Source organism: Pelodiscus sinensis, chromosome 14, assembly GCF_049634645.1.
Source record: "Pelodiscus sinensis isolate JC-2024 chromosome 14, ASM4963464v1, whole genome shotgun sequence".
Lineage (NCBI taxonomy): Eukaryota > Metazoa > Chordata > Testudines > Trionychidae > Pelodiscus > Pelodiscus sinensis.
The window spans coordinates 8,069,470-8,093,785 of NC_134724.1; the positions used below are offsets into that span (position 1 = coordinate 8,069,470).

The 24,316-nt window shown below is 46.0% G+C and overlaps 1 protein-coding gene across 3 annotated transcripts in view; it reads left to right on the forward strand.

Annotated features, from left to right (window-relative positions):
- Positions 1-24,316, forward strand: part of ADAMTS17 (ADAM metallopeptidase with thrombospondin type 1 motif 17) — a 317,509-nt gene that overhangs the window by 243,242 nt on the left and 49,951 nt on the right. For all 3 annotated transcript variants that reach the window (XM_075896951.1, XM_075896952.1, XM_075896953.1), the window contains 2 exons: positions 7,346-7,505; positions 11,660-11,795. In XM_075896951.1, coding sequence (XP_075753066.1) covers positions 7,346-7,505; positions 11,660-11,795 — 296 coding nt within the window. The remainder of the gene's footprint in view (positions 1-7,345; positions 7,506-11,659; positions 11,796-24,316) is intronic.

Consider the following 24,316-nt stretch of genomic DNA (forward strand, 5'->3'; position numbering starts at 1 on the left):
GTAGCTTAACAAAGAAAAGGTGGCTTGATGACTTGATTATAGTCTGTGGAGGGGAGAAATAATAATTAATCAGCTCTTCAGTCTAGCAGAGAAAGATCTAACATGATTTGTGGATAGAAATTGAAGCTAGATAAGGATGGGAAATAAGGCATCTCTTTTTAAACAGTGACAATAATTAACCATTAGAACAATTTACCAAGGTTCATGGCAGATTCTCCAGCACTGACCATATTTTAAAAAAGATCTGCTCTACTAATTATTTTGGGGCAGAAGTTCGAGTGCTTGCTCATATCTGTTCCAATTAGAAGTTTTCCCCTAGCTGCTACCCATTAGGTTGGCTGTGGGGGGCCCCCAGAATGGTGCCGATGCAAAGCCCCTATACATGACCCTGCTGAAGCAACTGCCCCAGTGACGGCTGTTGGAACGGTGGCTCTTATGCATTGCAAGTGCCACGCGTCTCTAGCCTTTAGAGTTAGTTTGGCTGACAATAGTTAATAGTAGTTAGCATTTATAGCAGCAGAAGTGAAGGGGTTTTCCCTTCTTGCCCATCTTCCCTCTGGGACCTGGAGCAATCCAAGGTCCCAGGGATTCCAGCCCTGCAGCTCTTGGCAGAAGACTGTGCCGAAAAGCAACCCCTGTCTTTGGTGCCTGCGGGAAGCTTGCCAAGTGGGTAAGTGGAAGATCTGCAAGGCCTTCAAGCCTTGGACCAGAAAGGAGTGAGACTTTCGTCTGAAGCAGCTGCTCCTGGAATCTGCTTCATGGTCACAAGGGCAAAACATGGCTCTGAGTGCTTCAGTACGGAGCACACCACCTTCTGTCCCAGGCCTCAGTCTCCGGCACAACCTTCTAAAGAAGCCAAGTTCTCGCTGGCAGCGCTGCCAGCCTTCATTCCCAGGGATCCTGATGGTCTTTGGCCCTGAGGCACGGCGGTACCAGACTCTGCACGTATCCCAAGCCCAATCATCTTGGACTCTCCAAGGGTGAAAGCCATGCTGGTCGGCCAGTCCTCCATGCCAGACATGTTCATGGCTGCTAGGAGTCTTATCGAGATGACCCAGTCTCCTCTTAGGAACAGGCCCTCCACTACCCACCAGACTTCACAGGAGAAGCGCGCCATGCCGGACCCTCTCGCTCTGGCTCTGGTACCTCTCCGCTTGGCATCCCGGCACCACTCTGTTGAGCACCATCAGTCTGACTTGTGGTGTCGGTCACAGTCGCAGCACCACTCTCGCAACAGGTCCTCTCCGAGCTATTCCCGCTTGAGAGCCTCAGTGGCAAGCAGATCCTGGTTGGATTCAGAGTTGTCACATCACTCCAACAACTCCTGAACCGACTGACATCGAGGGGACTGACAGCACTGTAGATCATGGTCTCGGCCCTGAGTTTGACACCGCTCTTCGGGGCGCGGACGTTCCCCAAGACATGCAACTTTGTCCTGGCACCGCTCCTCATGCCCCCCTCATTTGGGTTCTCCCTTGTGCCCCCGAGGGATCCCTCCATGGCCGCAGACAAGTCGATGCCACAGGCCCTTGCCTCTACAGGGATTAAGGAGCCCTACAGTGGCCACCACAGTGGCTATTTTGAATGCAGTGGGCATTCCACTAGGCCCAGGCCACGTTGTCCCACAATGCTCCATTGTCACTTCTAAGTGCTGGGTCCCGGAGGCAACCATCAGTCATCCACTACCTGAGCCAGCGCCTCCTGCTATGCCACCACCTGAAACCTGGCCTAGCCACTTGGCACATACTCAGGCCCAACCAGGGATGGACAGGACATAGGTCCCGTAGTGGTCACTTCATCTTCTTCCCTGGATGAAATGGTGATGGTCAGCTCTGTCATAGGTCCTCCTCCAATGGAGTATAGGGCCTTGCAGGACCTACTCTGCAAAGTGTCCCTTAGCCTTTAGCTCCTGGTGGAGGAGATACTGGAACAGGTTGACCCCATGGTTAACATCCTGGCCCCTGAAGGCCCTTTGAGGGTGGCACTCTCAATCATCAAATCTATCCTGATTTTGGCCAGGACTATGTGCAAACCCCTGCCTCTATCCCCCTGATAGCTAAGGAGATACTTTGTCCCCATCAAGGGGTTTGAATATTTGTTTACACCCCCCCCCCCCCCACACACACACACACCCTGTGTCCTGATGGTGGATGCCATAAATGAAAAAAGAGGGCCAAGGCCACCAGGCTCCAGTGCCTAAGTCAAAGAACACCAAGCACCTCTACTTGTTTAGTCGAAAGGTTTTCTTTAAGTGGGGACTGCTACTCTGGATAGCAAACCACCAGCCATCCTGAGATGTGTGGTGCTGCTGGAGTTCAAGTCTACCCCCATCTGGACAACTGGCTCTTATGGGGCCACTCCTACCAACAGGGGAGATGCCTGTCACCTTTATTCGGGCCCCTCTGCAAAGACTGGACCTGCTCCTCAACCCCAACAAGTCGACTCTGGTGCCATCACAAAGGATCAAGTTCATCAGGACAGTGCTTGATGCCAGAACAATTCACAGCACTAAACCAGCTGTTGCCATCGCTCGCCAACTTTCCGGTTTCCACAGCCAGGACGTTTCTCAAGCTCATAGGGCACAAGGTGGTGCGCACATATGTAGTTCTGTTTGAGGCTCAACATGCAGTCTTGGCTTGGGTTGACAATCAACTGGGGCACGAAAACATCGACATGGAGATCACGGTGCCTCGCCACATGATACTTGCCCTCCGATGGTGGCTGGGTCCCTGGTCAGTGATGGTTGGTGTTCAACTTCATGCTCCACAGCCCATGGTGTCTCTTGTCACAGACATGTTTGCTTTGGCTTGGGGGGCTTACCGTGAGGTCCTCGCCACGTAAGCTATGTGGTCGACAAACTGTCGCTCCACATCAACATCCATGAGCTTTGTGCATTCCTCCTCACATGCCTCACTTTTCCACCATACCTTTGGGAGCGGTGTATGGCGGTCATGACAGACAATACCATCGCCACGTACTACCTCAGCAAACAGGGTGGAGCCCAGTTGTCCTCTCTCTGCCTGCAGGCCCTTCATTTGTGGGAATTGTGCATAGCCTACTCTATTTGCCTGAAGGTGTCGTACCTCCTGGGAGTTCAGAACCAGCTGGCAGATCGCCTCAGTTGCCACTTCTTTGCTCATGACCAGTTGTCCCCCACACCATTTTCCAGAAGTGGGGGGTTTTCCCAGCTTGACCTCTTTGCCACTCAGGCCAATTGGAAGTGCCCGTACTTCTGCTTGTTTTGAAGCCTCAGCCCAGGGTCCATAGTGAATGTGTTCTTGGTCCCATGACGCACCAGGCTGACGTATGCCTTTCCCCCATTTCTGTTGATTCACCAGGTGCTTCTCAAGCTTCTCAGAGACAGGGCGAACATTATCCCGACAACCCCAGCCTGGGCCTGTCAACACTGGTACCCCTGTCTCTTGGAGCTGGTGGTACAACTGCCCATCCACTTCCTGAGACCCCCAACCTCATCACCACAGGCATCTTCACCACCCAGACCGCCACACCCTTGACCTCATGGCATGGCAGCTTTGTGCTTGGAATAGGTTCAACAAGTTCTCCTTAGTAGCAGAAAGCCCTCTACCAGGCTCACATACTTGGCCAAATGGAAGGAAGCCTTTCTTGAGTTAGTGCCTGCAGCAGCATCTGGACCCTTTGTCTACCTCTCTTCCACAGGTATTGGTGTATCTGGTATCCCTGAAGCAGCAGCGTGTAGAAATTTCATCACTTAAGGTGCACCTGGTGGCCATCTGGCTTTCCACCTGAGGGAGGCTGGCCATTCTATCCTATTGAGCCCCCTAGTAGGGCACTTTCTCAAGGGTAAGGACAGACTTCACCCTCTGGCTTAGGACCCTGCCCCTGCTTGGGAACTTAATCCGGTCCTCTCAGTGCTTATCAGTCGTCCCCCCCCTTTGAGCCCCTGGCCACATGCTCCCTGCTTTACCTTTCATGGAGGGTGTCTTTTCTGGTTGTGCTCACCTGCACTCGGCGGATGTCGGAGCTCTGCGCCCTGACATTGAAGCCCTGTACGCTGTCTTTCACAAGGACAAAATCCTGTTTCTCCCTCATCTGGCGCTTCTTCCAAAAGTATTCTCCATCTTCCACACCAGGCAGGACATTTTCGCCATGTGCCCTAAGTCCCACCAGTGCTTTCAGGAACAAAGACTGCGCTCCGCTGATGTGAGGCACACACTCGCCTTCTACACTGACCCTTTAGCAAGTCCTCGTGGCTCTTCATGGCGGTGGCAGACTATGTAAAGGGACAACCAGTCTCCTCACTGCCTCTCCTGGCACATTCCATGTGAGCGTAGGCCTCTTCAGTGGTTTTCCTGGATCATTTATCACTCCAGGAAATCTGTAGAGCGGCACCTTGGTCTACATACCATCTCATTGCACTATGCCATCATGCTACAGTCCAGACAGGACACGGCTTTTGGTGCCACGGTTCTCGAGTCAGCCATGCTCTGACTGTAACCCCTCCTCCTGGGCAAGGCTTCTGATGCTCCTAATTGGAATAGATATGAGCAAGCACTCGAAGAAGAAAACACGGTTACTCACCTTTTTAACTGTTGCTCTTTTAGATGTGGTGCTCACGTCTATTCCACATCCACCCTTCCTTCCCCGCTGTCAGAGTAGCCAAGAAGGAACTGAGAGGCAGTTGGGTTGGTAGGGTTATATATAGAGCGTCGCACTGGTGCCACTCTAGGGGGCTCCATAGCTGACCCAACGGGTAGCAGCTGAGGTAAAACTTCTCAGCAGCCGTGCCCAAGGCATGCGCACACCTATTTGGAATAGATTTGAGCAACACATCTCGAAGAACAACAGTTATTAAAGTGAGCAAACCCTTTTTTCTAAGGCCTGCGTTGTGCAGGAGCCAGTCTAGATTATCACAGTAGTCCCTCCTGGACTGAGAATCTATGCAAAATGAAGTTTTTTGTGTAGCCAAAACTTCCCACTCTTCATGGAAGATGCTTTTCTGTCCAGACTTTTGTGTCGTGGAGATTAACTATAAGGTGTGATGTGCCTTTTGCACTTACAGTGCTCATTGGACAGACATATAGGGAGGCAACTGCTGCAACTCGAGTTGAAACCCGGCCAGATTTTTCAGATAGTTCATTCACTGAAGTGCTGTGTTGAGTTGGCTGAAACTATTGGCGAATTTGAGTCTAATTTATCAAGTAATTTTGTCCGGGGAAAAAATGGGGATACATTTTTCACAGCAGTTAAAACATGTTGCTTCAGTTTTTATTAGAATGAAACTTCTCGTTTTGAAATGTCGCTGGCTTTATTTAAAAAATATTTAAAAGTATGGAATCAACAAAAACAAAATGAGGAAAAAACAATCAATCATTTCAGGACAATTTTAAATGAAATTTTGTGGAGAATTTTTTTTTGGGGGGGGGGGGGGGGAGGGCTCCTGGATCAAAATATCAGTTCTTCAGACAGCTCCAAACTCAAGCCCAGGCTTCCAGCATAGGTACAGTCATGTTTTTCCCTGTCCCAGGTGCTTATAAACACTAAGGCTACATCTAGACTACAAGCTTCTTTCGAAAGAGGCTCTTTCGAAAGATACTTTCGAAAAAGTCTCTTTCGAAAAAGAGCATCTAGACTACAACCGGTACTTTAAAAAAAGCAAGCCACTTTTGTGAAAGAGAGAACCCAGGCAGTCTGGACGCTCTCTTTCGAAAAAGCAGTTTGCATTGCATAGCACCTTTTTTCAAAAGAGCACTTTTGAAAAAAGGCATTATTCCTCATAAAACGAGGTTTTCCGCGGTTGAAAAAACTGCCGCGTTCTTTTGATTTACTTTCGAAAGAAAGTGGCAACAGTCTAGATGCAGGGAAAGTTTTTTTGAAAAAAGGCCACTTTTTTCGAAAAGCCCTGTAATCTAAACACACCCTACCTATATGGGTGCTTGGAGAGGATTGAAGATGTGTTTCCAGAATGATGAAGAGTCAGAAAGGAGCTTACCTATGAGTGACTGGAAGGTTCCTGATCAAAGTATTGTTTTAATGCTACTGGGGTTATGTTGTAATAGTAATTGTCTTTTTTTTTTTTTTTTTTTTTTTTTTTTTTTTTTTTAAATCGTGGAGGGTCATTGATGTAAATTGGCATAGGTTCATTAACTTTAAAGGGAGATACTCCAATTTTCATCCACTGGGAATTTGGTCCAGAAAATAGATTTACTCAGAGTCCGCCTCCCACTTCTCTTTTTCCATTGCACAGCAATTTAGATAAAAGATGCAGTGGGTCTATTTCTTGTCTCTTGCTGGTTTTACACTAGTAGGACTCCCTTTACCACAGTTACTCCACAAATGTGAGAGCCAAATCTGGCCCAGTGTGTAAATCGAAGTAGAATTGGGACTCCCTGCCCACGATGACTAAGAACGAGGCATTCCCTTTCAGCTCTCCTTTTGTTTATTGTAGTCCTTTTAGTGAACTTCACAGAGTAGGGAAGCTGAAGAGGTCAGACATGATCCTGTTAGAAGCAGGTTTTACACCTCGGCATCACTGCAGCAACATCGTGGCGAGGTGAGAACTTGGATGGAACCACTGATATTGGTGCATGATGTGAAAAAGCCCAGCACCCTCTTTATTTCTTAGAAAATACCTGTGTGTAGGGAAACTACAGTCCCCTCCCAGTAGCAGGGTTTGTCTCTTAGCAGCAGACTAGATTTGTTCTTGTCAGCACGTTTTCTCGTGGTGATGATTTGACTTGTTTATTGATTAAGCTGTTAAATGCGCCTCTCTGCTGCTCCAGACACATTAATAAATTCCTGTGCCATTAAAGTGTGAAGTGATAGGAAGTTAAACTCAAAACAATTCTCTCTCCCAGCCCACTCACCCTCCCAGAAGGTTGAATCCATACATAGGCTTGCGGCCAGGCCTAACGCCCCTTAACAAATTAAGACGCGTATAATGAATGGTATCTTAATTCCATGCGATCATTAATTTAATTAGTTACTATATGAACATCAGTCTGATATAATGTTTTCTGCTGTCAAATCATTTCCGTTTTGACGCCAACTCGCTGCATTTGACACCAAAAAAGCTTAGGCCAATTTTTTTTTCAAAATTGAGTGCTTTCAACGTTAGACACCAAAGTCTGGTTTTGGACACCTCCATAAGTGTCTTGATTTTTTTCAGACCCACTGAGCACTTACAGCTCCCATGCCTTGGCTCAGCACCTCTGAAGATCAGGCCACTTTGATTTTGGGAGCCTTTCTCGAAGTGCTCACGTTTGAGTGCGTTGTCCTGAGACACCATCACTTTGCCATCTTTGCACTCGGTTGGCTTTTCCAGTGCAGTGTATCATAACAGCCCTTTTTTCTGCTGCGGACCCAGGTGCTGTTATTTCACGACCAAAACTATGGAATTCATTATGAATACACCATTCCTGTAAACTATACCGCTGAAAACAGAAGCGAGCCAGAAAAACAACAGGATTCTTTGTACATCTGGACACACAGCGGATGGGAAGGATGCAGTGTGCAGTGTGGAGGAGGTAAGGCCAGGAGGGAACGTGGTGCGATTTGTTTTGTACAGTGTTTGCCAAGGCAGGCAATAAAGAGAGGTGAATGCAGAACACAGGCTGCAGCGCTGCCAAAGCACAGACATCACGAGGAGGGCTAAGCTGCGGAAATGGCTGTTGGCATGGCAATTGGGTGAAACGAAAGCTCGCTTTCACCAGATCTGCAAGTTAGCAGCAGCCCTGCCGTCTGTTCTCAGTCGGCGTTCTGGCTGGGCTGCTGCTTTGTGGGTTCGTTACTAGGTAGTGGAATTGCACCTGGTTTAGTGCTTCGTGGATAGCTCAAGGCACTTGTATGCAGCCCCATAGCTCAAGGCCCGGTCAGATTCTTGGAGCGGGAGGTTTTGCAGGGATGCATGCATATGTCCTTGAAAGAAGCTTCCTTCTCTGGGGAATCAAATAGGAGCAGTCTCACTGAGAATTTGCTGTAGATTGCATCAGAAACAGTTAATCAGCTATGGCATTCTGCCGATCACACTTTTCAGAGGGTTTTTCCTGGGCCATTCTGGGATAGATTCGTGAAGCCAGAGAACCCCACAGAAGACTGTTAATATTGTCTCTGCCACTATCCTTCAGCTTTATGTCTATGGGAGAGACAGTTTTAATTCTCCTAATGGAGTCAGGCCACTTCCCATACACCCTGACCAGGCTCCTTTCACAACTAACACTGGGGGGTGCCAGCTCCAACAATTCATCCCAACATGAAGATACCACAAAAGTATTAAAGAGAGCTCAACTTAAGCCTTCACTGCTTGTCAGGTTGCCACCCTCAGGATTCTCCCACCTCAGAATACTGAAAGCCTGTAATTTTTTTTTTTTTTTTTGCTTATAAAAGAAATCGATTTAAAAATGGACTCGTTTCCTTTTCTTTCACCGTAACAATTTCTCCGATCACTGAGCCCTCACAAAAGCAAATCTTAAACCCGTGGGTCTTAGGTACAATATGCTCCCCACATGGTTAGAGGCACAAATATCACCTTGCGGCAACATGGCTCCCACCATCAACGGGCTCAGATTGGTCAGTTCTTAAGCGCTTTGGTTTTCAGACACATTTCACTACCTGTTCTTTGTGGAAAGGGTTTCTTCCCTTTGGCACTTTGTACAAACTCACTTATGGTTCTTCGAGTGATCAGGGACTTAATTCACACCGGACTTTCCAGTGACAGGATTTTGTGTTGATTAGTCATACATGTGAAAAGCAGCCAGAACTAAGATTACAATGGGAGATGCTTGAGGAGTATCCCCCAAATAAATATCATTAGGGTAAGTTTGCATGGTGAGAGGGTGACTTTAAATAGTGACATCATGAGGCTGACTCACTATGTTGAACAGCAACTCTCTCACTGTTGCAACACAACATCTTCGTGTCAAAGTGGATTATTGAGCCCAAGGGGCCATGTTCATCCACAGAAATAAGTCCTGTCTCCTACCCCCTCCCCTCCCTGCCCTCTTCTTAGCTGATGCAGAGACATAGGTTGTGTGGAAATAGCATGGAGCATGGTGTCTTGAGCCTGAGAAGTTCTATGGAGGTTGGATGACAACCAGACCAAGCAACTGAGATTTGGGGGAAATGTCCAGCTATATTACAGAAAGTGCACAAGCAGCTTGTGGCCAGAAGAAATGAGAGAGATTGTGTGGTAAGTAGATATGGTGGTGGTCCAGTGATCTGCAGGAAGCAAAAAAGAAGAATGAGGATGGCAGAACGTAAAAGTGATGGAAAGCTATTAGGCTGATACAGAACATAGCTAAATGAGTGATTGCAGAAGCTAAGGGTCAGGCATTTAGAGATCTGCTCAAATGAAGAAGGGGGAAAGGAATATGTCGAGTAGCCAAGAAGCACAGAGAACTTGGGAGCTATGAAGTGTGTCAAAGATGAAAATGGAAGATGGTGAAATCATTAGTGGTGACGGCAGTTTTATGAGAAACTGCTCAGTGAAGAGAATGTGAAGACACCCTGGAGGGAAGTGTGCACAAGCAAAAACCTGAGAAGACCTATCACTGCGATGGAGACACAGACAATGCTAAAGACAATGAAAGGCGAGAGGGCGGGAGGAGCAGGTGATATACCCAACTGGGGCATTTAAAGCATTAGGCCTGAAGGAATGGTGATGATGTCAAACTTTTTCAACTTAATTCTTCACACTGGAAAAATCCCCAGCGGGTGGCAGAAGAGCAAGTTGGTCCCTAACTTCAAGCATAAAGGAGATGTGCAAGCGTGTAGTCATTGCTGAGCGATAAAGATGACGAGTCGCACAATGAGGTGTCTGGAAAGAATTATTGAGAAAAGACTTTGAGAGGGGCTAGAACGTCAATTAAGCGACAACCAAACTGGGTTTGTATCAGGAAGGCCAACAATGCATCCCGGGTTTGTACAGGAAAAAACAAAAAATGGTCTGGTAGCACTTTATAGACTAACAAAACATGTAGATGGTATCATGACCTTTCATGGGCATAGCCCATCTGTCCTGTTAGTAATTGCAATGCGCACCTTGATGCAGGAGTTTAGTAGAGAGGCTCAGTGGAGCATGCTTTTCACCAACACTGTTATGTTGCACAGTGAAGAGCCATAAGAATTGGAAATGGACGTGGAGCTAATGGAGGTCTGCAGTAGAAGCAAATGGCTTATGCGTCAGCTCACAAAAGGTGGAGTACGTATACTGCTTTGAGAGACAACCGGAAGCCAATGAAACTAGATGGGGTCAAATTGATGTCCATGCAACAATTTAAGTGCTTTGGGTGAGCAAAGCCATGATCGGAAAGAGGACGATGATATTAGGAGCCCCGTGAAAAGTAGTTGGTAGAAGTAGAGGGACTGATAGGAATTATTTGCAATAACAATATGTAAACTAAACTAATGAGCAAACCAAATTAAGAGGTGGATTGGGCCAGCTATGATGTACAGGTTGGAATGCTGGCCAGGTTGGAAGAGGAAGGACAACTACCTCCTCCAAATGCTGAATCAGATAAGAGCTGATACGCTATGCAGTGAAACAGTAGGAGCCATGATAAAGGTAAACTCCCCCCTACCTCCCATCCCCATGAAAAAGCTGAGGGAATATTAGCTGGACCGTATGAGATGATGAGTTGCAGGATATATTCCCCAGAGCCTGGATGAGCTAGTAGTCACAAGAAAGACCTCGAGAAAGACCTTGCCGAAAGAGGTGTGAGACACTAAGAGAAGACTTGCAAAAGATGTGAGCTTGTAAGAGGCAATTGACAGGAGCACTTGGAGATGATGAACAAGAGCCACAAGCTCCAATTGACAAGATAAGAACGACCATACTGGGTCAAACCAAAGGTCCATCAACCCCAGTGTCCTGTCTGCTGTCAGTGGCCAATACAAGATGCCCCGGAGGGAGGGAATGCAACAGGTAATCTTCACATGATCCCTCCCCTCTCATCCACTACCAGGCAAACAGGCTAGGGAAGAAGAAGCAGAGAAGAGACGACTCTTGAGCCTGCTGTTTCTAATTGGCAGCACTTTTTAATAATACACAAGGTGTACCGGTAGTTCGGAATAGGCACCCTAGTCCGAACTACCTAGTTCGAGCCCCGTGTAGCCGCACTACACGGGGTTCGAAGCAGCGGGGATTTAAAAATGGCGGCTCCCCGCTTATGCTAATGAAGCCCGGGAAATTCAAATCCCGGGCTTCATTAGCAAGTGCGGTATGCATACATTACCCTCCTAGTTCGAACTAGGAGGGTAGTGTAGACATACCCCCAGTATGAAGGGGAAGAAGCAGGAAACTCAGGCTAAGTGATAGATCTCACATCATTATTAGTCATCCCCAGAGGGGGTGCGTTATCTGGCTCCACTTTATTTCCCAAGGGAATCTGTGATCGGTGATATGTCGGTTACAGCAACACATGGAGGAGGAACCTAAATCAATGCAGTTTGCTTTCCAGGTTGTATTTGGGTTAAGAGTTGAAAGCTCAGGGTACTAGCACTGCTCAAGCAGTCACCTTCTTGCTCATCATTAGGGCCCTACCAAATTCACAGTCATGAAATATGTGTCATGACCTGTGAAATCTGGTCTGCTGCATAAAATAACATTGATAGGACATAGTGAGCCGCCTCCAGTAATGAGCTAGTTTACTGGCTTCCCATTGTTTTTGGTTTTGACTTTTAGGGGAGCGTAAAACCATTGTGTCCTGTACAAGGATCATCAACAAGACCATGATGCTGGTGAATGACAGTGACTGCCAGCGTGTGATGCGCCCTGAACCCCAAGTTAGAAGATGTAACACACATCCCTGCCAGTCACGGTAAGGTGCTTAGAAAACAAAATCAGCCTCCTTGTTTCTTGCAACTGCCCTTCTCCAAGGCACCTCTCCACTGAAAACGCTCAGTATATTTGGAGACAATAGGGCACATGGTTAGCTGCAATATCCAGCTATAACACTTGTTGAGCAGACCCGATTTTCATTACCTTAGAGCACATTTAATTTGTGATAGGTACATCAGGATTCCCTGCAGCCTATATACATGTTCTTTGTGTTTTTTCTTCCCCTAAACTGCATAATCTGGGAGACCAAATAGTTTACTGAATTTAACTAGACTGTGTTGCAGTGATGGCATACCTAATCTAGTTTCTTTGTTCAGTGCAAATTAGGACTTGATTAGTTGTCACACCCTGATGGAAAGAGTAACATGGCCTTTAAACCTTACCTAGTGTGAGATACCAGGGTGCAGCCCAGAGCAGTAAGGGGTGAGGTCACCCATGCCCAGCAATCATGGATGCCTTTTTACAATGCCTTCTTTAAAGTAGCTACCCACTGAGTCCCTCACAAGCAGCCTTCCAGCGGAAAAGCCAGACCCTAAGTGTCTGCCTGTAGCTGCAGCTTGCCAGCCACTCTTAGGTTACACGCTAGCTCTTACTTGGTTATTCTGCAGGGTGATCCCAACACAGTTCTAGTCTTGTTTGATCTGTTATTTATTTCCTGAAAAGAAATAATATGCCCCCAATTTGTCACCCCAAATGGAGTTTCCCAGGCACTTCAATGTCAACCCACTGGATTAGAAAAAAATAAGTTACGAAGAGAACGATTTCGAGTACAAGGAATGAGGCATAAAGGTCAGAAATGATTACAAGAAAAATAAAGATAAGACATTGACTATAGTGCCTAACTCAACAAATTCTCAACAAAGATTCAAGAAAAGTTTTGCACGTCATCTGCTTTCAGCTGTCTTTCTGACCAAACTCCACAGGTCATAACTTCTCCCAGAGTCCAATAATTTTTTTACTTCAGATGGCATGAGGGGTGGGGGAAGAAAGAGGTGTCTTGTTGTGTTCCCCCATTAAGAAGCATTTCCAGTTGGGAGCAAGGTGACAGGCATGGAAAGGAATTCCTTGATGTTTCTTTGCTTGTATATAATTTTTTGCCCTCGCTCTTATTCCTGCCTAAAGAATAGCCACTTAGCAGGTAACAGTCCATAGGCATTGTTTACATTTGAGGTGTCTGTTTACTCTTTGTTTCAAAGGGACTGGTTTGGCCATTCCCCAGGCTTCTCGGGGAACTCGGAATCTCATTTTACATCCATGACTTAACAGATAATACTGCTGTGAGCATTTTGCCTTGATACTATTGATCAGCAAAATATAAGTTTTGAAATGGCATTTTAGAAGACCTATTTTGTGTAACACTCATTACAGAAGTATGTAGGATGTGAACAAAGGGATATACACAGTCTCATCTGGTCATATGCTTTGTGGTCATATGCTATCTGTACCACCTAACTAGTTTAGACTGCAAGCCCTTTCAGTGTGTCATGTTGCTCTGAGCTTAGTCTTGATTCAGAAAAGCACTTCCACACCTGATGAACTTTAAGTACCTGCTTAGGTGTCATTATGTCTTGTATAGCATTTTTTCAGGACTGTGCAGTTACCGTGGACATGTCTAGACTTGCTTTCACTTTTGAAAGAAGATATGCAAATTCGGAGCAAACTTGCATATCTTCTTCTGGTCGCTTTTTCGAAAGAGTTTCTTTCGAAAAAGAAAGTAGTCTAGACGTGGTTCTTTTGAGGAAAAAAAAAACCTTTTTTGAAAGAACTGTGTAAACCTAACTTTTTTAGGAAGAACAGTTCTTTCAAAAAAGATGGTGTGCTATGTCCACGTAGGCCATGCTCTGCTTTGGGTGAAGAAATGTTGCAATTTTGCCTGGTCTCTGCACCATTGGCATTGTAGTCACATTGCTGTTTAAGTAGATATCTCTCAGGCCCCAGCACAGTGACATCATGGGATACCACGTACACACCTGGAACTGTGAAAGCAGAGGCCAGACTCCCAAAACACTCAAAGAACTGTTCATAATTTCCACAGGGAAATTGCATAAACTCCGTGATGTGGTGGCTTTTCCACACCACTGTCTTAAGCAGGAGGTGCAGGTGAACTCTCAGCTCGTGATCCTAGCTCAGCAAGAAAAGATGGATCTTTTGAAAAGCCATTTGGAGTTGCCTGGAGTGGAGGCAGACAAGTGGGGGGGGGGGGGGGGAGGAGTTGGCACCATGTCTAAGGACCTAGACACTGAAATAAGCAGCTGACTAAGTTCTGGAAGCAATGTTCTGTCATCTTTCACCACCAGCCAAGTGCGCTGTGGGGCCCAGGTGGCTCTGTGAATTCTTGGGAACATGTGCATTAAGAATGTTATATTTAGATTCATCAACTAATCGAATAGTTGTTGTAATTTGCACTGACTATTCGATTAGTCGATAAGAGCACCTCTGCCTTTGAAATGTAGTAAGAGCCTTGCCTTCTCTTGCTACATTTCAAAGGCGGAAGCACTGTGGGGAGCACAGCCAGCAGGGGACTCAAGCAGTCCCCTGCTGGCCCTGTGCTCCCTGCTTTGAAATGTACAAGAGCCCTCCCGGCTCACCCCAGGCTCACCGCAGCGCTTCTGCCTCTTCTCCCTACAGACACGGTGCTGAGGGGAACCGGCTTTGAAGCCAGATCCCCCCCAACACTAGATTCTGCTCCCCCCCTTAAGCGACTAGTCGTGTCACTAGTCAACTATCCGATAAGCATTTGCTCATCGGATAGTCGACTAGTTCACTAGTCACTTACATCCCTAGTGTGCATATCGTTCTGCGCCTTCTCTTCCCCACCTTGTACATTCACAGCTCTATAAAAATACTGAGCAATAACGATGGGCTGAGTTAAGGATGGAGTTAAATCATACGCTCCCATGCTGCTGAGAAAGGGCTGTTATCGTGGTACGTTCACATTGCCTCACTTGTTTAGCCCCTTAATGTTCTTCCAGGAGAGTTGTTTTTCTGTCTGGAATTAAAAGGCAACTTATAAGCACAGTTAAGCACAGCTTAACCTCAGAAGCAGTTTAGCGAGACATGGATGTTCTCATCAGTCCATTTTGTCAGAGCCATGGCAACAAACACCACATGTGCTTAATACCCAGGAAGGCCACAAACTCCAGCTGATGATGTGACAGACCACATACTCTCTTTCGCTCCATGTAGACCACACTTTCACACTTCACATGCTTTTGACTGGAAACATTTGCAGAAGCACATTCTCTGTGCCTCTGTAGAATTGAAATTTCCACTTGTGTTTGCCCACCCAGCTATTAGAAATGCATGCTTAGCATAGTCTCTGACCAAGAACATCTTAAAAAAACCCATTCTCTTTTACCATGTCAATGCTTTTTCTTTATGAGCCCTGAATTAGTTTTAGGGTTTCAAGTTAAATTGTTATAGCATCTTGTTACAGTAAGGTGCTTTCCCATTTCCGCTGGGCACGCCACTCTAGACTGGAATATAGAAAGGAACAATGGCTTCTTTTTTGTAGCAAATCTTTTTTCTCCCAGTTGCTTTTGATTGAAGTTGCACAGGGTTTCTAGCCGTGGATGTTCCTGACCCTGACTTCGAATGTCAGTGGCCGGGAATTGGGCAGCAGGAGGCCTGGGAGCCCAGTGGGGCTGGTAGCAGCCTGGCAAGGGAGCGGGGTTTGCAGCCTCAGCAGAGGGGCCAAGGCCAGGACAGCAGCAGCCCGGCTGGGGAGATGGGGCATGGCAGCCCGGAAAGGAAGCCATGGCCACCGCTTTGCAGCACCCCAGTAGGGTCACCAAATTGCAGCAGCTCAGCAGGGGCGCTGGGACCACAGCAGCCCAACAGACCAGCAGGGAAGCCTGGGCCAGCAGCAGGCAGCCTGGTGGGAGGGTGACCAGCCAGGGTGTGAAACTGAGCCAGCAACGAGCTGGGGGGGAGGGGGGGAGCTGGTGGTAGGGGACCTCCCCTTGTCTGGTAAATTCCTTCATGTGGGGCTGGTCAGGTCCCACGGCTGCTGGAGCAAGGAGGTCCAACCTGTACTAACAATAATATCTTTCTTGCAAAACAATCCCATGGTGCTTTGCAAATTACATCCCTTTGAAATGCAGCCACCTCTTGGGAGAAACAAATGGAGTAGGGCCAGGGGCAGTAATTCCACACAGCCCGGGAGGAGGTTGGAACCCAGCAACTCCAGTACAGCATCTGTAAAAGGTGCAATGAAATCCCGAATGAGGAGTTTGACACACTGCATTTTCAAATTAAATGTCAAAGAATAGAAGATTTTTTTAAAAATTGTTGAAACCGGCACAGATAAAAGGATCTTTCATTCTTTATTAGTGTTACTCTTTCACCTATTAAAAATGCCTCTTTTTCATCTGTTTCTTGACCTTCTTTTTCCATTAAATGATTTATTGCTTCCTTTCCTGCCCCAACTACACCCTATTAGCACCTCTTTTTTCTAATCCTCTGCCTGGGCCTATAGATATTTCTTTCAAAACCCTGCAGTAAGCATATGGAATCTGAATTCTTGCATGCGGGTTGCTTCCAATATACTGAACAGCAGAATAAATATATAGGAAAACCCGGCATTGGCATTGGCATGAAGCTAAGAAATCACAGATCACATCAGCGGTTATTATTGAAAACACAGGTTGGCCAGTGGCCACACACTTGCATTCATGGTCAGGGTCTGTGATCATTAAAACTACTCTCCCCTAACAGTACCAGAATCAATAAGGCCAGGACTTGCGTTGGCCTACATACAAGCAGGGTTATCTTGGGTTGGAGGGTAGACAGCTTAGTAGATGTTCAGTTCTTGCAGGGAACCGTTGGATTTGTTGCTGCTCCTGGGCAGCTAGATAGCAACAGCAGCCAAAAACGTCATCTTTCATCTATGGCTAGATGCGGTAGGAGACTACACCAAGCTGCTGTCACGGCTTCGGGGCTAGCCTATATATGCCTCAGATACTGTGGTGTTGCAGACTGTAGGAAAACTCAGCTAGCTGGACCTGACAGCAGATGCCACACAAGTCACAGCAGGTTCAAGCTAGGGATGTAAAAAACTTCTAAAACTATTAACTGCATGGGTAAACGAGCTCTGTGGGATCGCAGCCCCCAAGGACTGCCAGCCCCTAGGGTTCCCGCCTCGCTGGCCTCTTGCCCACACGCACTCCTGGTTGCGTCAGCTCCTGGCCGCCACGGGCTTTCGGCCCTTGCAGGCTCCTGGCTTCACAAGCTGGTGGTGGCACTGGCCCCACTAGCCCCCACGAGCTACTGGCATCCCGGGGCAGTTTAACTATTAAACAGAACTTTTACATCCCTAGTCCAACATGTGGTAGCTTCCCCTAAGCAAGTGTATCTAATGGGAACATATTACACCAATGATCCAAGCCCTACAGTGCTTCCCTGTACAATACCAGATCAAGTTTAGGATTCTTGTTCCTTGTCTGAGCCCTTCATGAGCAAGGCCAAGCTATCTCAAAGGCCTGCATCTGCTAGATGGGAAAGAGGGGATGCTGTGGCTGATCGTCCCACATGTGCAGTTGTAGGCTGGGGAAGATACTGAACAGTGCAGTGCCTCACCGCCAGAGAGCAGTTGAACTACAGTGGGTCACTCCCTTTCCCCCAGCAAAGGAGCAGCGAATAAACCTCATAGCATTTCTCAAAGAAGATGGATGCTCAGATGGAACCATGGTGAACGTGGTCTAAAACCTAGAGAGACAAACCTGCATTAGAAGTTAGAAAAGCAATATTTATCCTTAGATGCTGTACAGAATGGATAGTTACGCTTGTGAGCATACATTAGAAATGCATAAGGACAGTTACATTGATTCGTTAATGTAAGTACTTGCTTTTTGTGTTATTGCTTATGAATATTATTTTGGAGGCTCATCGTATGATTTATAAACTCTATATACAAAAGTCATGTCGTCCATCACTGGAATGTAACTGGAATAGAGTTGGTTTCGTGCATTCACAGATTTTAAGACCCGGAGGAATCATTAGGCCATCTAGTCCGACTTTCTGTATAATACAGGCCAACGAATTTCTCTTAGTAATTGCTGTATTGAGCTAACAGAATGCTTGACGAAAGCATATCTTCCAGTAAGGCATCCAATCTTGGTTTGAAGACAAAAGATGGAGAGTCCACCAGTTCCTTTGGTGGTTTGTTCTAGTGGCTAAGCACCCTCGCTGTTAAAAATTTCTGACTTATTTCTAATTGGAATTTGCCTGCTTTAACATTTAATCTTTGGTTCTTGTCATGCCACCTTCTGCCAGATTAAAGGGCCCTTTAGGATCTGAAAGATTCTGCCTGTGAAAGCACTTGAACTCTAATCATATCATCTCTAAGTCTTCTCTTTGTTCCACCCCATCAGCCTGTCCCACCTCAAATTCTCTTTCCCCAGAGTCTTATCTTGCTTTGTTTCCTGTTTTACACTAGCAAGGCAGAAAAGGAGGACTGAGAAGGGTTAAGGTGTGGAGGGAGAGAGCTCTGCACAACTTCACGCTAGAGGGCAGCAACCCGCAGTACCCACCTTGTGTGCAAACCTCCCAGTTGGAGGTACCAGTGATGGTGCAGACTGTTTCACGAGAGTGCTCAGACTTTTTCTCTTGTCAAGAGTGACAAGCTGTCTCTGCCCAATAGCTCTACAGTTGTTAGCCCGGCCTGTCATCCCTGAATAGATTTATCAGAGAAAGATTTGGTTTCGGAAGCGTGCAAGAGTTTCTGAAAAGAAAGATTGCGCTGGAATAAAAGAGTAGATCCCTTCTAAACAATGTGCTCCTGGAAGTCTTCCTTGAAATGTTGTAATGTAAATACAAGTTGAACTCTCTAGCCCAGCACCCTTGAAAATTGAGCAGTGCTTACTGAACCACAGGAGGTCAATATTGTCTAGCAGCATTACCCACACGTCCACTGCTTACTGGGCTCTTAGGAGACATTTATGGGTAAATTAGAATTACATAATAGCTCGGAACACTGAGAGTCGGGACTGGTTGGTATAAACAAACTTCACAGGGTTACAGAAAACTTGTCTACATAAGTGGACATGTAGCTAACTGAAATCATGCTGGATTACGGATGTTCCCAGACCGGAGTGTGTCGGACTAGTGAGGTTCAACCTGTACCAACAAAAACACAACTTCCACTATAATAGAGCTAATTTTGAAGTGATTACAGAACGGTAGAATTGGAGTCTATAGAATAGAATAGTTTATAGAACTAATACTTTCAGACCATATGTACGTAATGTTTGAGCTATAAATGTATGAGTGGATAATGCAACCTTCAAGTGGCTGGCCCATTGGAAGAAGAAGGGACCTGCTGCTATAACCATCTACAGTCATTCTCCTTTAGATCAAAAGCCGGTAATTTTGGAGCATAAGATGAGGACTGTAGCCCTGGTCATCCATGTGTATGTAATTTATTCCTGTGAGCATATCTGAGGGGTTTTTTTTTTTCAGCACATGCATTTGTTATACGTTGCTTTATAGTCCAACCACTAGAAGGAGTCATAGTAACATTAAGTCCATTGCAAGTCTGTTGAGGCCAGTGTCCATTGGCAAATATCTAATTTTTCAGAGGAAAACCAAAAAAAAAATCTGGCATAAGTTGCATGACTGGTGAGGCACTGCTATAAATGGGAGTAAGGGAGCAATTTCTGGGCCTGTAGGTGGAGTTCAGGGCTTGTTATTAAAGGTTAGTGGTTTGACATTATGAATCCACACTGCAAAATATCAGTTCTTGCTAAAAAAATATGGGGGGAGGGGGCAAATAGGAGTAGATGGACTTTCTTGGCTAGTACTAGATACATTTACGCCAAATCATGTAGGATGACTGGCTGGAGATAAAACACGTTCAGCGTTCTACAGCACACAAAGTCATGGGATGCTCCCCGGTTTGCTTTGGGATAAGACTCGGGCTAGTTGTAAACCCCTCTATAAAATACAACTTCATGTCACCACAGTTAAGCATCACAAAGGCAAAATGATCTATGTATCCCTGCATGGCTTGAGTCTCCATGGGCTGAGCTTCAAACCTAATCCCCAAGGGAAGATTGGCAGGAGAACAGAACATGTTTCATTATGGGGGGAAATTCACTCCCACACTGCCAAAGACCCCTGCCTTCCTGCAGGTTGGAGGGGTCTCTCGACACTAGCCCCCTGTGGTGGGGGGGGGGGGCGGGATGCATGTGGCCAGGGATAATTGAGTGTGAAATAAATCTGGTGGCAGAGGTGACAGAATCTTCCTAAAAGCGGGGAGGCCATCCCCTGCAGTGCCTCTCCTCCCCTCCAAATCTCGCTTTTCTCCCGCCCACCCCACCCCAATGGGGTGGCAAAAAGGGGGCGCATTCCCCCCATGTGGTAACACTGACATTCTCTTCTGGTGTGGCAGAGAAGCTGCCACTGTTGTAGTGGGAAATAAGACCCCCAACACCCCTGTAAATTAGTCGGTGTTATTGACCCCGTACTCTCTGGGAAAATAACAAAATCTGTCACAATGTCAGTCGCTAAAGAGAAAAGAAACCTGCCTAGTGAGAGCTGGCAAGTGTGTTAGCAGAATGACTACTGTACTGGAAAATTACTGCGTGCTGTTTATAAAGGCAATCAGACAGGAATGTTAGTCTTGGAGTCCCGCTTTAGACATCAGCAGCTGTATTATTCTACTAGATTCCTGGTATTTTTTATTCCCTATGCTTTTAGGGACTGGGTGTGGCACAACCTGTTACCAGAATCAAGGTTCACCTGATTATTTTGACGGCATGTGGCACTTGATCCAAAGAACAGTTTCAGGTGTGCCATATAGCACGCAGCTACATACTCATTTGTCTGTTTGCTTACATACATACATTTAGTGGAACAATTCAGATATGCACATAACCAGCCTATGCAGGGCTCAAGACAAGTAAGAGAGTGAAATGTCATGGCCTATGATATACAGCAGATTAGACTAGATGTTCTAATGGTCCTTCTGGCCTTAAACTTTAGCATGAATCAATGAAAAGTAACCTCATATTCTTTTTGTCGCCTTACCTCACTTTCTCACTTCTTCCCAACATGGTTGACATCTTTCATTGCCTCTTGTCCAGATCTTTGACTGTAAGTTTTGCAGTCATTAATAGTTCAGGCAAACATTCAGCTTTCCTAGATTTCAGTATAAAATACTGTACACACAAGTTTCTCCCCCTCACCTCCCAAAGGAACCTGGGCATTTCGCATACGAACAAGAAGGCAGAACAGCTATTTCAAAGGTAATGACTAATCCAGGCTCTAGAAAGATCAAATAATCATCTGATCCTCCACAGCGAGTTTAAAGTTGGCTCCAGGGGCCTGTCAGACAAATGTTGCCAAAGCAGATTAGACAAAGAACCTCCCAACTCCTCAGAAGAGACAGTCAGAGGTCAGAGGGTGAGGAAGACTCAAGGGGCAGAGATGTAAGACATCCCTCTACTCAAGTTGCAGGGCCGCCCTGCTCCGATGGCACTTGGCCTTTCAGAATCTGCAGACATAACACCCTTGCCATTCGGTAGGTTAATATCTTTGCTTAAAAGTCCAACATCGAAACCCAGGGGTCTGACATTCCCGGCCTGCCAGCCATCCCCAGACAGAGAGATTGCACAATTGGCCTAGGACTCTCAGCAGGCCAGGAGGGGGTGGCTGTATGTTGCCAGCCTCCATGTGCTCCTTCCTGCCATTGCCCTTCTCCCTCCCCCCACATAGCACCCCAGGATACAGTTTGGGGGATTGCGAGCGAGGCCTAGCACCATGCGCAGGCAGGAGCTTCAAGGGAAACAGAGCGCACTGAGCAAGTGCACCTGCTCCGTGGTGCTTTGCTCACTCGTGGCTCCATCTCCCAGCGAAGCTTGTCTTCATGGATGGGGTGCCATGGGGGAGAGGGTGGGGCAATAGCAGGAAGGGAGCAGGGCTTCCAGCTGGTAACAGACAGGGCCTGCCCCACCCCTGTCTGCTGGGAGTCCAAGGCTGAATTGTGCAATTGCTCCTGCCAGGGATGGACCACGGGCTGCGAGTTTGAAACCCCTTGTTCTAAACAGAATCAGCTTTTGATTTAAGCATCCAGCTCACAAACCTCTCGTCTACAGTACTCTTAACAAAAAACCCCGTCAACAAAACCCTCCCTAGGATTGTGAGCGAGATGAGTTTTTCTCGCAGAAATAATGCAGGCCTTATTGGAAACGGGGTAGAGGCTCTCGAGTGACTGTCTATAGCACTCCCATCTTTAACTGAAGATTATGTTATCACCCGAAAGGGGGAAAAAATGAATATAAAAGGGCTACAGTGTCAAGCAATCGCTGAGATTATGTTACAGGCTTAGATCATGACTGGAAGACAAAGGCTATATTTGATGGACGCAGCTGGCCAACTTAATAACATAGGTCTCTCCTGATTGTTTGAAATTAGAGCATTTGATAAGCAAAAGTCTACATTTTAAAAAAAAGCTCATCCTGAAGGTGCATACGGGTATGTGCATTGGGTTTAATGACTCCAGGAAAGGAATCATGTCTGGTTTGTAATTTAATAACAACTATACAGGAATGCTATGTTGTATGTCACTTGTTTTGTTTGGTGCAGGAAGACACTACTTATTGGGCAATCTGTTGCTGATGATGATTATGCAAATTGAGTCCTTCACATTCTTTTAACAAGTAAGAAACTGGCAGCAATCTTCATATTTAATCAATTCTCTTATCAATAAGGACACAATCCTTTGTATTTCCACTCTGGCTCCGATCAGTCCAATCGGGAGCCATGATGTTCCACTCTTGTTGCTTCTGTTCGGTGTCATGCACACTAGAAATTATTCTGGATGACTTGATTTTAAAGGACATTGGATTGGAATCTGGACTTGTCAATATTACACACAGGGCTTTTGTCTAGAAGAGCTCCTTTTGATCCTCCCTCAAAACTCTTAACAAGGATCTTGCCACAAAAGTGGTGTCTAACAGTGATATTTTCATTATGATCAATTAGCCAGTTCAATCTGGAATCTCCAAACCCAGCAAGGTGCTGTAGTGATGTATTCATTATCCAGCAACTGTGAGGTGGATGTAAAATCTAAATTAAAAACACCTCTGGAGAGGATGAAGAACCAGCATGCTTATACAACGAGAAATGCCAAAGGCAGCTATTCTAGGACTTGCCACATTAAAACAGACCAGTGGTTCTTCATTTCTAGAATCCTATTTCTGACAGTGCCCAATGAGGATGTTACAAAGGAAGGCATAAAACTGACATAATTCATCTACTAGTAATTTTCCATGGGAGAAATATCTTCTTAACCCAGTCTTATGCCCTAAAGCACACGTTTTGATAATCCTTCTAATTGTACCAAACCTAGCGAGAATGCAGATGCTGGTTTTACTCATATGATATTTCACATTTACTTAAGAGTCTCTCAGATCATAAAGTGCTTTGGAAACCTTAAAGAGTTAAGCCTCACAATATTATTTTGAAGAAACAATGGTGGTTTATGGAAGCATAGGCTAAAGGAAGTAGGTTATTAGCTGCCCACAGAGAATGAGTTTTAGACATTAATGGAGGAATACTGCAAAGTATCTCAGCAAGAATATAACAAAGAAAATAATCACTATAGTGGCTACTGCTATAGCGAACTAGCTACACTCAACGGGCCAAATAATCACATGTGGCTAGTGGCTAGCATGTTGGACAACCCAGATTTAGAGGGACCAGTAACCTGGTTACATGTAACAATTTACATGTGTGAAATGTTGTACAGGCGGCCCCCGACTTGTGACATGATTGGTTCCCGGGAAAGTGTCGCAAGACCGGGGCGTCGTAACTCGAACCCTCATTTACGATAGGTGCCGTGCGCTGACATAAATGTGTGCTCAGGACGTAAGTCGAGGTGTTTCAGCCCCTTCCACACATATAAAAATGGTTGTAAATGCAGGGAAATGTTACTCGGGTAGTCGCACTTCCGGGGGTTTCCTGTAGTTATCTCTCTTTTCTTGTTTGGCACATTATATCATTACCTCTTGTGTCCAAAAAATCAGAAATAAAACTGAATCTTTTTTTTAAACTGGTCAGGGTTAATGGACCATATTCAGAGTTGATGGGAGTGGATGCAGCTCCATTGGTTTCAATGGAAATGCACCTGCTTTCACCACATCTGAAGTTGGTGCATAAATTTTAGCAGCTGATGAATTTGCAGCAGAAATCATCAATCTGTTTTCATGTCAGAGTTCCCACAAATTGAACCCAGAATATGGTTACTGCTGCAGTCCAAGGATTCTACAGTCCAAGTACTGTATTGTTGAACCAGAATCCCTAGCTTTGGCACCACAATAAATAAGCAACTAAAATTCTTGGGTACATAATTTGCTGAGAGCCATAGTTAGACTAATTGTTGCTTCTTAGTGGCTCTCAGTGGGTTTACAGAAAGAACATCTGCTTGGCATCTGCTTTGGCTTTGTTTCATCAGGGTGTGTTAATCTTTCTCTGCAGTGAAAGGAATGACATGAATATTTT